General features: G+C 37.7%; 1 protein-coding gene across 2 annotated transcripts; it reads right to left on the reverse strand.

Moving 5' to 3' along the window:
- Positions 1-312: 312 nt before the first annotated feature.
- Gcg (glucagon) lies at positions 313-9654 on the reverse strand. Of its 2 annotated transcripts, XM_052182573.1 has the most exons (6): positions 9584-9654; positions 6444-6548; positions 4337-4498; positions 2707-2844; positions 1484-1627; positions 313-751 (listed from the first exon to the last, which is right to left on the reverse strand). In XM_052182573.1, the coding sequence occupies exons 2-6, from the start codon at positions 6533-6535 to the stop codon at positions 745-747; spliced, it is 543 nt and encodes a 180-aa protein (XP_052038533.1). In that variant the 5' UTR covers positions 6536-6548; positions 9584-9654; the 3' UTR covers positions 313-744. The 2 variants fall into 2 exon arrangements, with proteins under 2 accessions (XP_052038533.1, XP_052038534.1); XM_052182574.1 differs by lacking the exon at positions 313-751 and having other exon boundaries at positions 1480-1627.
- Positions 9655-15251: the final 5597 nt, after the last annotated feature.

The following is a 15251-nucleotide window of genomic DNA, read 5'->3' on the forward strand; positions in this document are numbered from 1 at the left end:
ATGTAGGCACAATATTGAACTGGGAGGCACCTGACTTTCAAAAGTAGATGCGACTGTTTGGCCCCAGGAGAGATTTGATTTTTAAGTTTAAGGCTGCCTGATGGCATTATTATTATTTTTTAATCAAAATAAAAACATAAATAAATGTTTGATATGACCAAACTGATTGTTCAGTGTTAGCTCTGCATGGTAGAGTACTGCACAGTCACTCAAAACATGGAGTTGTTCGCTAATATTAGATCTGAAATATGGCCACCAGCTGAGAAAGAATGAGTCTGGAAGACAGACTAATAAAGAGAAAGGAGACCGTGGTAACAAAGGATGAAATATTTATTTAAATCTATTCTTGATACATCAAAAGCCGAGTGCATTTATGATAAAGGGTTCAGGGAAGAAGTTCTCTTTCCAGGTTTACCACTATGGTTACCAGGCTGCCATGTCTTCTGTTATCATAATCCAGGTGTTGTGACTGTGATAATTTACAATTAGAAAAATGCTCTCAGAGTGGGAACTTTAAAATGAGGAGAGAATATGAGAATCCAGAATTTTCATATTGTAAAGTTGTTATTTTGTCAACATCCTGGAAACACTTTATTCCATTTACAATCTTTTGGCTGCACAATGGTAAAGGGAAATGTATTCATCCGCATGCAAAGCAATATAGCTTCAGGATATAGCTCTTAAATGTATATCCCAAGTAACTGGCAAGAGATGTTGTGAAGATGGTTGTGAATGGTGAAATACCTATTTCCTATGAGGAAAAAAACACAAATTATTCAGAATAATTATAGTAACCAGATGATATAACTAATTTATTCAGAAGACATTTCAATGTCATTTAATAAAAAATTCTTTATCCATCTATTAGGAAATTCCTCAGTCCTTTTACTTGAATTCATTTTCATTTAAAAATGTTATATTAAAAATCTTTCAAAACATGTATTTGTAAATAATTATAAAAATAAGAATTATCAATAAATTACATTTTAACTTGATCTTTTTATTCCTGTGCCTTTCTCTTTTCTGTTTTGTTTGTTTTGTTTTGTTTTGTTTTGTTGTATTTTAATGCTGGAGACTGAGTTAGAGACCCTACACATGCTAAGCAAGCACTAGACCACTAAGGTACATCCAGGTATACAGCTTTGCTTTTAAATTGAGTAAATAATGCCACATATAATGACATTTTATGGATGTGCTAAAATTACAGCAATTTTAATGTGACATTAATATGTAATGACTTAATTCTCCATATTTCATTCACAATGATTTTGCTGGTATTTGGTCCAGTGAATGCTTTGCGAGTAGCTAAGTGGGTAGAAACTTCCATAGAAACGTTAAATATGATTGCATATTCTTACGTAACTTAAGACATTCATCATATGCATAACATAAGACTTATCCACACACAGAAACAGCTAATGGCTGCATAACCTACATTTATGAAAGTTTTAATAGATTTCAAAGTTAACTAGAAAGCTCTTACTTGTCAGTGATCTTGGTTTGAATTAGCCAGTTGATGAAGTCCCTGGTGGCAAGATTATCAAGAATCGTGTTCATCTCGTCAGAGAAGGAGCCGTCCGCGTGTCTGCGGCCGAGTTCCTCCGCAATGGCGACTTCTTCCGGGAAGCTAAGAGAAGAAGGGTTGGAGTCAGTGTTTCTCTTAAATAAATTCTTGTGAACGGCTGATCCTTGGTGATGTGGGTGGGAGTTGTAGAGAATAACGTTTGGGGGCTTCACTGAGACCTGTTATACAAGCCCATTCAAGGTGGAGACCATTAAAAGCCGGGAGGTTTTGGATCTCAACCCTGAACCGAAGCTCTTGTAGCTTCGCCTTTTTGAGTTACCCACATTGCCTTCAAGATTTTAGTTAGTTGACAATTCATATCATATTATTTAAACTATTAGTTTTTCTGAAACTCAACACAAATACATTGTGCTCTATAAAGTCAGTGAATTGCGAAAGCAGCCTTGCAAAATTCAGCAGTACGGGATTAAAATTCCAGCTCTGTTTTTCCTCCCACTCGTTCTCTACAGAGGAATTCTGGGTATTTGTTACACACTACAGATAGCCATGAAACTGCACCATTGGTTTTGTAGGCATACCAGGCAGCGCCAACAAGTCAGCTACAGACTACAGGTCTCCATCAAGAAGTACCTCTGGGTTTGTAGACATGACGGTAGCATCTACAAGCCAACTTTCATACTAGTTCCCCTCATTTCAATCTTCTCAGCAAGTGTGTTTTAACTCTGCTTAAAAATCAGAGTTGAACATACATTTTTCTCCCACTTCATTTCAAATGCAAATCAAAATGGTCACAAGAAACTGAGATGGTTGGGGAGTAATGTGTGATTAAGAGCTAAGCAGGCAACTAAGAAAACGTGTTCTTCTCAACAACCTTGTGTGGCTATCTCTGTGGTGGCTGAGTGCATGGTTAGATTCTGGGTATTTGTCATTACATATTTGAACTTTTATTAATACATCAATACAAGTTAAACGAATACCTAATGTCAAGTCAGACTATTACCATTTCATTAAATACTGAGGTTTTTTGTTTTTTGTTTTTTTTTTAAGTTTTCTGTACAGTTTTTCCCCATTGGATAGTCTCTTTTCTTTTCTTTTGTTTTCTTTTGCTTTCTTTTTTTCTTTTCTTTTCTTTTCTTTCTTTCATTTTTTTTTAATCATCAGATAATTAATCAGAGACTTACTCTCGCCTTCCTCTGCCTTTCACCAGCCAAGCAATGAATTCCTTCGCGGCCTGGCCCTCCAAGTAAGAACTCACATCACTGGTAAAGGTCCCTTCAGCATGCCTCTCGAATTCATCATGACGTTTGGCGAGGTTGTTCCTGAAAGAAATGTGCGAGTTGAATGGAAGCTTTGTGTTTTGGCCAATGTGTTTCGCCCTGGTAAGCAGTGGGCACCTTAGGCTCAGGGCTAAGGAGTTTGGGAGGCGAGAGCGGTTATAAAATTATTTTGGAGTTCCATTAGTGATCTGGATTGAAACTTTGTGGAAAAAGGCTAACAACATTTGAAGATGTTCCTAAAGCATCCCTTCCTTCCCCAGGGGCCATTTCCACCCCCTCTGCTTCCTCACGTCGAGGTTATTAAAGTTTCATTCTGGCGTTATCTCAGGACAGGAGGGCTGTCCACTCTGCCATGCTGATCACAGTCAGAGTAGGAACTTGTTATTAAATGACCATCCAGTCAGAGCCAGTTAACTAGTTCAAGGAAAGCAAAGGACTGTCATGAATTATTATGAGAAGAACCATATGATAACGAATTAAAGAAAGTAAATGCTCCAGCGGGAGAGAAGCAAATGGGCTCTTAGCAGCTGCGAGCGTGTGCGAAACAGCGTGTTCATCCGAAAGAGACACCAAAGAGCGGAGGTTACAGGTCGGTCACCTTGTGCTAGTTTGCCCACATTGTATCCTTTCCACCCTAGAAAATCAGAACAATTGTTTTCAAGTCTATAAATTTGTGTTTCCTCACAGTTCGGGTGCCTTATCAATAACTCCCTGGCAGGGACGCTGCCACCCCTCAGGTCTGCTCTGACCGCTATGGCTTCTGCCCTTGCTGCTCTGCTCTCCACTCCAAGGCTACGTGTGCCCTGTCTCCTTGTCTCACTCCCTCTTCCTACCCTTTTCGTGCCACCCAGACACATCTATGTCCTTTTCCTGATTTTTTAGATTTCCTCAGCTACTTGGTATGCGTAACTCCCTTTCCCATGTGGGCTGTCCTCCAAAGAAATTGTGAAATTCCACCATCTCTGTGAAACTCTTGTGGATAATTTCCTCCAGTAGCCTAGAAGTAGCAAAGCCCCCAACACGCCTCAAACAAAATCTAACATTAAAATGTATGCTTTATGATGGATTTGTTTTCCTGTTTGCCGCCTTCTCTCTTTATGCTCTGAAGCTAGCTAGGCTGTGATTTTTAAAGGCACTTCTTGGATTTTATTTTACAAGAGAATGGATACTTCTGCTTTTCGTACTTTACCGATGATCAACACAGCTAAGGTGTAATCTTAATGGGATCACAGTTGTTGACTTGAACTCCCTCAATTGGGTGTTGTGCATTTGCTCCAACTTTTAGTAAGAATTACATTCTCAACCTAGCGGGTCCCAAAAACTCAGTTTCCACTTTTGAAAATTACTAAGAATACTGCTGTTTAAAATAATAAAAAGTCTTTGTCTCAGCTGTGTGTGGATAAGGATTTGATAAAGAGGAGGCAAGGGATATCATGCCCAACCTCGGAAACATCCATTGTGAATAAGCCTGTTTGGTTAACGTAGGGGAGTCGGGAGAATTTCTCAATATGCATTTGTCTACAACAACTCTTACCTGTTCCTCTTGGTGCTCATCAACCACTGCACAAAATCTTGGGCACGGCGGGAGTCCAGGTATTTGCTGTAGTCGCTGGTGAATGTGCCCTGTGAGTGGCGTTTGTCTTCATTCATCTGATCAGGGTCTTCGCGCGATTCTGTCTGGGAAGCTGGGAATGATCTGTGAGCGGCAGTGATTAAGAAGCATTAGTAATACTGCCGGAGCAGGTACTTCCAGGGTAAGCACTCCACGAGTACACACTTTATTTATTTATTTTTTATTTATTTTTTATTTTTTTATTTTTTATTCGATATATTTTTTATTTACATTTCAAATGATTTCCCCTTTTCTAGCCCCCCACTCCCCGAAAGTCCCATAAGCCCCATTCTCTCCCCCTGTCCTCCCACCCACCCCTTCCCACTTCCCCGTTCTGGTTTTGCCCTATACTTCTTCACTGAGTTATAATTAGGCTTATTGAGAAGATTCCTCACTACAAAATGGAAGGCCCCGTGCAGTAGTGAGCCTGCTGTTTCTGCAGATGCCTTGCAGTGGTTCTCAATCTTTCTAATGCTGCGACTCTTAAATATTGTTTCTTGTGTTATGGTGACTCCCAACCATAATGTTGTTTCATTGCTATTTCATAACTGTAAAATTTTGCTACCGTCATGAATCATAACACAAATATCTGATATATGACACCCTCAAGGGGTCAAGACGCACAGGTTGGGAACCAGTGCTTAGAAGACCCTGACCTGTTCATTGGACTAGCTTTAGTGTATTTAGCAACAGGTTTCTCAAATGTTTTCTGAAACAGGATGAAAGAAATCTTTTCAAGTAATTAATCTACTCATGATTATGCTAATATGACAGAGGAGAACAGTGACTTGAATATTTTAAAAACTTTAAGAATCCCAAATCACTTGTTTGGGCAGCAGATCTATGCCCCCAAATTTGTCTTGCACATACTAATGTAAAAAAAAAAAGCTCAATTACTTAGCTATACAGTAGCTAAAGATTGGAGAAAGGGACAAAAAAACACCATCTGCTGATTTGAAAATTCCTGGTGGATATTCCTATGTAACTGGTTGGCATGATAAATATAGAGGGATATCAATGTAATAACCACAAATGGTATACTATTTTACTTGTCAAATTAAAATTATTAAGCAGTAGAGAGAATAAAATATTTCTCTACTGATCATGGGAAGAGAGATGAACTCTCACAGCTTTTCTGAAGGGCAAATCAGCAAGGTCTTTTGTACTAATTCTGATTTAAACTCACTCATACCCTTTGACACAATAATGCCATTGCTGGACATCTACCCCATTAAGAAATGTGAGGCAAAATGCGTATGGACACACCTCCTATAGTAGCACTCTTCTCGGGTAAATTTTCAGACGTCTTTAAAATGTTCAGAAGAAGAGGAATATGGAAATAAATTTTGTATATGATGTGAAAAGCACATAACTCTTACAAATCAGATATGTAATGAGCATCATGATAAAAGAGAAAGTTGACACTATAACTTCAAGAGAAAAATATATTTCATGGTGACAGAAGCTCAGAGATATTTGTATTATAGTTTATACAGGTAGTGAGGAGGGGTTGGGGGAAGGGAGGGGCAAACTGAAATAATGCTATTTCAATCAAAAACTTATTTAAAAATCTTTCAAACTCAGGAAAGTAACAGGTTACTTTTATATATTTTGAATTGTTTTCTTTGGGCAGTAGATATGTGGACACTTAAAAATGTTGCGTACCATTTTTTAACATTTTACATTTTAAATATAGATGATTTTTGTAAATAACAAAGAATAATGTTATTTTTAAAGGCATACAAAGGACTTGGAGTCGCAATAGTTAAAACTAAAGATTATCAACTGAAGCATTCGAAGGACTGTAGTTTCCCACTGACATGCTTCTAAGCCTAGCCACACCATTGTTGGTGCATATATGCCCTGATTTGTATCCCAGAGCCTCCCACCTTTATCACCACTGTGTTTTCAATATTTCAGCCTGTGCAGGGAAGGTATCTCTCCAAAAACACTGGGACCCTAATCACCAATCATGGTCCTCTCAAATTTCATTCTAACCGCAGCCACAGGCTCGTCCACTGTTGAGTACCTGGGGGTCTCCTCCGTGTCCTGAAGGGCACGCTGCCAGCTGCCCTGTACCAGCATTATAAGCAATCCAGCCACAATGTAAACGGTCTTCATTTTTTTCTTCTGCCTGATGGAACACAGAGTGGGGGTGGGTAGAAGGATGATGGAGGAACAGGGAATCCAAATGAGGTCAATTTTGACTAAGTTAATATTATACACAGTCAAAAGTTACCCTGTCTATTTTATCCTGCTTAGGGTTCCAATGCCATGTTAAATTCAAATAGAATATATGCCCCCCTCCTGAATTTTGATAAGGAAAAAAATAACACAAAGGATCTGTTCTACTATTAGGCTTTTCATTAATGTAGGACACTTCTGTTAATGTTTAGAAGGCTCATTTCCAGACTTGAAATAAAAGTGTCCACAATAAACATTTAAAATACCCTCTGTGGATGATTTGCTGCATATGGTTAGCCTGAGAGGCACCTTATCCATGACACCACCTTCACTATCAGTCTGGCTTTCAATTAATCGTCCTTCACTTCCAAGCATTTACATTATACTGCATTTCAACCATCTTAAAGCCGCCTCGGGCTACAAGTTGGCATACCAGCTGTCGGTTCAGATGTATTATTCATTTATATTTTAAATAGTGCAACTTGGTCTAGACTTTGTAATTATAAAGCGGCCAACAGATTTGAGGTATTTTAGGGTGCTTTGACCTGTTCTAAATTAAAGGAAAAAAATCATTTTAAAGACAAGCAATTTGCAATAAGAACTAATGCTCCTGGCAACTTGAACAATCACAACTAAGAAATTAAAGATTAGTATCCTGGGGAAAATTAATGCTTGCTTTTAAAGTCCCAAAGTCCCTTGGTTGTCTGGTAATTATACTCAGTCTAGGAAATAGCATTTCCTATTAATGACACTGTAGGTCTATCTGCTGCCATACACCTGGTTTCTTATCTGTTTGTCAAAAACAGATACCCTGTGAGGCCATGAGTTACCAGGGGTGCGGAGAAGAGGATGTGGGTCTCCATGAACGTGGGCCAGGAAGCTTCTAAAGAGTGAGCTCCTCTTGTGTTTTCTGAATTGAAACCTTGAGTCCACAATGTGTTACAGGCTTCTCTCTGCAACCTTCCAACTCTAATGTTTTATTTTTGAGAAATGGGAATTTCAGCCCAAATTTCATTATGTTTCTCCATAAATAAATGAAATGAGTATTTTTAGCAAATGACATTTGGTTTGGAATAAGGATTTTATAAATATTATCATTTTTAAAACATCAATCTTTTCTTTAACATCTCAGCCATATTTACTATCTGTCTTTGGCAGTGAAATAGACTGTCATACCTGGAGTGGTTAGCTTTCTGAAATAATAAATACTTATTGATGAGCTGGTCAATCACACAAAACAGCACAGTAGAAATTGTGCTTTTTAATCCTTCTTGATTATCAACGTTAAATGACTACTTTGACTGTACCTTTCAATGGTAATGTGTGATTATAATATTGAAGATTTAAAGTAAACATTTCCTTTTAGGACCATAATGCTTTTCAAAAGCCCCTTGCAAAAGACTGAACAATGCCAAATCAGTCCTAAATAAGCCCTTCAACCCAAAGTCCCTGAAGGTCTGAGATGGTCCTGGTCATGTTTATAAAGGATAGACTTTGAACAAACAGTACCGTGAGAACATATGGCCTCTAATGCAACCTCCTGATATAACTCACTTTCCTTCATCCACTTTTTGAAAGTTAAGAAACTTCTGAGAAATAAAATAATTAATCCATGGCTTTAATACTATTGTTGAGAATTAAATATATTATTTTAGCATCAACATTGTATCTAGTAAGAAGTTTACAATTCATTCTCTCCTCTTTTAGCTAGTGTAAAGAAAATGGTATTTTTGAAAAAAAACACAAAGAAAATTACCACAACTTTCCAATCAAAATTAAAATTAGACTATATCCACAGTACTACTCTCTGTTTGGAAAGTCTTAGAAAAAGAATATTAGATTTAGGAAAGAAGAGACTATTTTATTTTCCTAAGATATATTGGTGTTGTAGGGTACATAAACAATTTCTACCCCCTTATCTCCTTTAATAATGAGTCCCTAGACAAGTGGTTCTCAACCTTCCTAATGCTGTAACCCTTTAATACAGCCCCACATGTTGTGGTGACTCCAACCATAAAGTTATTCTCACTGCTACTTCATAACTGTAATTTTGCTACTTTTAGGAATCATAATGTAACTATTTAATATGCAATGCCTATGAAGGGGCTGTTTGACCCCCCCAGAGGGGTCATGACCCACATATTGAGAAATAACTGCCCTAGAATTTATTGAGATGCACTATGCTTCATGGTTGACTCAGTTGCTGACATTTGTGAATTGGAGCTTTTTTCTTTATGAAGTTAAGAAGGTACTTCAGAAAATCTTGTCTTCCTAAAGAGATGTACAAAATTCCATTCCAGATGTAGCTACTTTAGATTTTATTTACAACTATTAGTCCTCAATATATGGTAAATAACTATTATTTTATAAGTCATATAAAGAAATTCCCAGTTATTGATGATGCTTATTTTCCGCTCCAAATATGTTAGCTTTAATTTACAAAGGGTCGATATTTAGGCCTTGATACTTTGAAACATTTATTAAAAAACTGGATATTTGAAAGATGATAATGAATATCTTCTTCTAGAAATCAAGAGCTTTTTTTTTTTAAAAAAAAAAGCTTTTAATTCACAATGAAAGCTGTTGTTAGAGTCTTGGTAATGGACACATTTTCTTGTGAAATTAAAAAGCTCCTTCTGTTCAAAGTAGTATACGCATCTTTCAAGTCAAAGCAAAAATATTTATTTTTCAGAGTATTTACTTATTTGAACATACTGTTCACATTGTAACAAATGCACTGGTCTAAATCTTTGTTTTTCTTTCTACTTTATAAGTGCATTATATTATTTCTCTAAGTAATTTGCGAATTCGTTATGACAAAGTAGGCATAAATCTGGTCAATAATGCTTTGATCTAAACTGTGTTCTTCATTGTCCAATCAATAAGGTAAAAGATGAAAATACGACATTTTAATTCACAGTACTTAAGCATAATTCACTGCCCAACATCCGCCATGCAGCCCCCGCTGCACAGTGTGCCTCTTACCTTGGGAGACTGGGCTGCGAACAGGTGTAGACAGAGAGAGCTCCCTTGGGAACTTTGAGTGTGTTCTGTGCCCAAGCTCTGCCCTTCTGCACCAGGGTGCTGTGCTTTTATATATTCTCCAGGCTGCTTAGCCTTGCAGATAATACACTGACAATATAAATTTCTCATCTGTAAATAATGGGGTTTTGTTCAAATGATTTCACTCGCCCACTCACTTTGCTCATCTGCTTTTTACGCTGAGCTGATACCGGGTTGAGACCTCAGAAGCCCGGAAACATTTTATTTACTCTTGTGCCTTTCTGTTTGGGAATGGAAAGAGCAGTTTGGAAATCTACCCTTCAATCTCAGTCAGGCGTGAAAAACTGCTAAAGTTCTCTGAAGTGAATTTTGACGTCAAATGAGCCTCGTCTCATTTGAGGGTCTTGTCCCTTGATTTGCTATTTGGCCATCCTGAGTTCCTGAATAACCGAGAGATTGTTCATTTAGGCAAACAAATCACTCACCTAGTATACACATATCAATAACCCACTCATCCACATCGTATGAGATAAATTTGTAGTCTCTTTGTGGGGAGATTTTAAATGTCAATTAAAATGTAATGTGCACCATGTTAATTAGACACAGAAGGCAAAGATGAGAATCCCCAACATCATTGATGCTAATAGCAAAGGGTCTATTATTTCTTTTTCATCTTGCAAAAATGTTTTAAATCTAATTTTACTGAGAAGGGGTGGGGCTGTGTTAGAATACAATGAAAGATACAGGAGGCAAACTATTGAGATGAGATGTGTGCTGTTACTTTCTGTAACTCCCAGCATACAAATAGGTCCTTAATGATTATAGTAGGTAGCAGACACAATTCTAGCCATTTCAACAGAAGGAAATTTAAGATGGGAAATAACCAGGATGTATGAAGATACAGCAGGAAACTCCTATGATCATAAGTATATTTTCTTCCCTATGTGACTTTGGCCAATCCACACATTTTTTGGGACTCTATTGCTGATTTGTGAGGAGAGCAGTGGTCAAGCAGATGTTTAAAATGAAAACTCATATTCTATATGACAAGGTCACCACAGCATTTCCCACCTAAATCTGGGTGCCCAAATGTATCAATTCCATAGTATAATTGATAACTTTTATGGAAATAGACCGTTGAAATAACTGGAGGAGTTCTCTGAATGAACTTAACTCTTCAATTCGTGTATTAAACTCACTGGTGGACGTGGAGCTACATTAAGAAATAGGCACCATTTTCCATGTCAGTTGGGAGACCTTACTGAGGGGTTTTGTGCTAGTTGTCATTGATGATATAAAGCCCTGGTACCTAGAGTTAGGTCCAAAGACCATCATACATGAGATCCTATTAAAAACAGAAAATCTCGTGTCTCAGATCTGATTTACCTACCTTATCAAGCCCCCCCACCCACCCAGGAAATCTATTAGCAGGTTAAGCTGAAATCACAGTGGTATAAATTAAGTTCACTTTCTCATTGGTGCATCTGGTGTCTTGACCCAAGGACAGCTCTTGGCAGAGCCAGCAGATGGGGTGAAAGAGCAGAGAAAGGTGTCCAGCTCCAGGTCTGGCGGAACTAACTCAATTGCACCGATTAAGCTTGGGAGTGTGGACCGGCTTAGCGCAGGACTAGATTGCTCTTTATGACGGCAAGTGTCAGGAGTGTAGCGGCCACACCTTCACTAAATGTTTTGTCACGTTCCGTTCCTTTTATCCTGTGTCCGTTCTCCCTCTCCTTTTCTCATCTCCCATTTTTTCTCCCCCTCTCTTCTCCCTTTTCTGATACTAGCAGTTTGTGAAGCATCCCTAAACAGAGGGTTCTGCAGATGATGTCTTAGATGTCTAAAAGCAGTAAATATAGCACCAGAGTCTTGGTAAAACTTTTTCTCAGTAGCTCTTCTCTTTTTTCTCCTCCTTACTTACCTTCTGCTATGTTAGAAGTAACCATCCCCCCCTTTTTTTCAGAAAATAGTTCTCTAACTCTACCTCCACCCTTCTAATTTTGGCTCTTAGAGGCAAGGGTACCATGGAGATAAGCCTTATAATAATCCAGAAGCATCCTGTGCATACCCTTCTCTTCCTCCACATAGTAGGAGGGGCAAATAAGCTTCTTAATAGACATTGTGTTAAGAGACAATACTGGTGCTAAGATAAGCTTTAAATTTAGTTTGAGTGTATTGATTCCATGGTAACTTTAGCATCAACCTCTACGTGCCTTCAATTCCCATCAATGCACTTGTTCAATTATTTATATGTGAGGCAGGGACAGTGGTAGGATTGTCTGTAAAAGCCTAATATTAAAATGTTCAGCTTGAAGCAGAATAGTTGTGTGTTTGGCGGGAGGTTGCCTAAAGCTGTTCTACTGGAGGCATTATGGAGGGCCTTGGTTTGCAGTCATATTATATAATGGTAGGTATGATTTACCTTCCTGAAGGTTGATTTTACTGACCTGTAATAAGGTAGTAATGATTATGTTAGAAAATAAAGTAAAATATTTTTACTCTAGTATTTAAGGTAAAAGAAGGTACATAATCAGCAAAATTGTATTGTTCTTTCTGAGGGTTAAGATAAAGGACACCTTCCATGTGTGGTCAACCCAGACAGCTCCACAGGCCCACGAGCTGAGAAAGCTCAGTGTTTCTTTAATCCTTCCATCTCGCTATCTTGAAATTCTTTCAAGGTTCCAAATTTTTATTTGCAAAGACTATGTAGCTGCTCCTGCAGAGGATTTCACTCTGACCTCATGCCATGAAGGGTGTGAGGTTGGTGTACACTGATTTCTGACAATTCTAGAGGATATTGAGACTGAAATGTCTGGGAATGGCTCATGCTGCAATCTGGCAGCAAGCGTACAGGAGGGGGGGTTATAATGTTTTGTTCAAAGAGTACAGAACATCATGACCCCTTTTGGAGGACACTTTTTTAATGTTCATAAAGTTATCAAAGCCCTGGCTCAGAAAAAGTAAAGTACTGTTTTGAAATTTAATTGCATGACTAATTCTCCATATATTTGCAGTGAGGTAATGAGAACTCTGTGGCAGTGATTTGCATAATTACAACACGTTAGCAATAATCTGAGGGGCCATCCATACAGCACTGTTTATGCACAACACAGACAGTATTTATCGATATAGAATGACTTCAAGATAGATGGTTAATTGAAAAAGACAGAAGCATTGAATAACCATTTATCAGACTACTTTTTGTGTTAGAAGGAGAATGAATACATATTTACTCACAATTGAATTAAAATTAGAAGGACACACAAGTCACTGACAAAAGCTTACTTAACTCTAGAACACAGCGTGGAGCCCTGTAGTAGTCAATGGTAGGGTACAAAGAAGTCTCCTCAACACACATCTGTTTTAGTTTTCTGACCATTTGGTTTAGATTGTTATACAAAAGAAGACCAAATTTCAACCTCAATGTTGAATAGTACAACCACCTTACTAAGAGAAAGGCTTATAGTAAATGTTCAAAGAAATTTTTGTTTATCTTAGTTACGAATGAGAGATAGTTGAAATACCATTGTCAAGAGGAACAACTCATAAATCAAAACATAGAATTATACATGCAATTGAATACTATTCAAAAACAAGACACCAAGAATTAATACCCACAGTGATGCAGATGAATTATACAAAAAAAAGATGTGCATCTTAAAAGAAGCTGGGGGCTGGAGAGATGGCTCAGCCATTAAAGGCTGGGCTCACAAACCAAAAATATAAAAGAGGCTGAACACACAAGAGCAAGTACCATCCTGTGTGGATCTAGACGTGTGAGTTCAAAAACAGATGAAGCTGAGGCTTTGTCATAGGCTCAAATTGTGGCTATTACTTGATTGAGGCCAGAAGAAATTGCCTTGGGTAGAACCTTGTGGTAACAAAAAAAAAAAAATCCTTTTTTGCAATAGTTGTCAAAAGGCCAAAACAAATTATTTCAGCTTATGTAAGCTGCATATTTACATACCTACACACATATGTATACACACATATTTATATACATATGTATTATACATATATAATACAAAGGTGTGTGAGGGTTAAGTGGAGGCACAGATAGCATCACAGTTAATACTGGTAGTTTTCAGATCACTGGAATATTAGGTGGATCTGTTTGCATGGCATATGTATGACATTTTTCATATCAAACAGTAAAAAGAAAACTGTAATAGACCCTTGTTAGGACTGACATATTAGTAGCAATTCACCAATTGTTTTGGAAATCAAGAGTGTGCCTTCTTGGTTACTGGTTAGAAACGAAGTAATATATTTGAAGTACAGAGGCACAGGATAACCAAAAGCCTGCTGTGGGTTAAAATACTCTTCTCCATAAGAAGGTTTTGTCAAAATGGGTGGAAACCTTCAAATGGCTAAGAAAAAGAAAAAGAAACTTGATAAATTAATGTATGATGTTTGAAGGAAATGTTTATGTCAATTGACTATTTTGGCTTTGAAGATTAAAGAAAAGTTTGAATGAATGTCATATAAAAAACAATGAAAAAGATTAAATCAGTCCATAGAATGTACTATCGGATGTGTTTCATGCTTTCATGGGTTTTGATGGGCTGAGGAATAAGGGGACAGCAAAGGAAGAACTTCCGGGGGCTCCTAAGAGAGCAGAGGATGTGAGAAATGCCCTTCACGAGAGATATTTAAGAATCAGTTCGTGACCATCCATCTGGAAAGATCTGGAGGATGCCTGTGGAGGAGGGGGAGGCTCTCTAATAAGATGGATGGACAGTTTTCTTGCCCTGAGGCTCTGAGACCCTGTAGACAACTCACTTACGAGCCTGTGCAGGGGACCGTGTGGCACCATGCCTTCACAGTCGTTGATTTTATCTTTTGTAAGATCCCTTGTATAATGAGATGTTTAAAATTGTTCAAGTTTCAGTTGTTATTTTTATTCTTAAAGTGAACAAAAAAGAGAAAGAAAACAAAATCACATTTGTACAAAAGAATCTTATCTCATAATGTATAAGCAGAATATATATTTATGTGTATAAATACATATATATCATTGAATGCATGTGCTATGCTACTATTTTTTGCATATTGTAGCTATAAAAAACCAAACCATATGTCATTACATTTATCCAACCTCTTGCTCATCTGGAAAGATTTTTTTTTCCTTCAAGCTTCTAAGAGACTTTAATGTGAACCAATTAAAACATTGTCGTTTTCAAAGTCTTCTCAGAAAGGAAGCAACTTCAGCCATTAGAAAATGTAACATTTGAGATCTGAATACTAAAAATACAGAAATGTAAAGTGAAGTCATCAACACTGTTGTCTATTCATTGCACTTTGTAATCAGCTTTGTCCCCGCCTGGGACTTGCTCAGCACCGCCAAGTCACATGTAATCAGATGGATTGTGAAGATAGGGCCAGCTTTCTGGTGCCACTGGAGTGATAAAATTATGGAAGATGTTGTGTAAAGCCACACAGCCTATTGCCTGGTTTTAAATAGAACCCTGTTTATTTTAGTTCAATTTATCATCTAGTGTTTTTTTTTTTCTTCAAACCTAGAGAACGATTTTGTATGTTTTCACTTTGTAATGAACTACTGAAGTCATTTGTTCTGTGGTCAAGGCCATGCCTGTGGCTGAAGTTTTCTAGTCCTGGCCATCCCTTGCTGAAAGGTCCCTTGAGAGGT

This window comes from Apodemus sylvaticus, chromosome 5, assembly GCF_947179515.1.
Source record: "Apodemus sylvaticus chromosome 5, mApoSyl1.1, whole genome shotgun sequence".
NCBI classification, from domain to species: Eukaryota; Metazoa; Chordata; class Mammalia; order Rodentia; family Muridae; genus Apodemus; species Apodemus sylvaticus.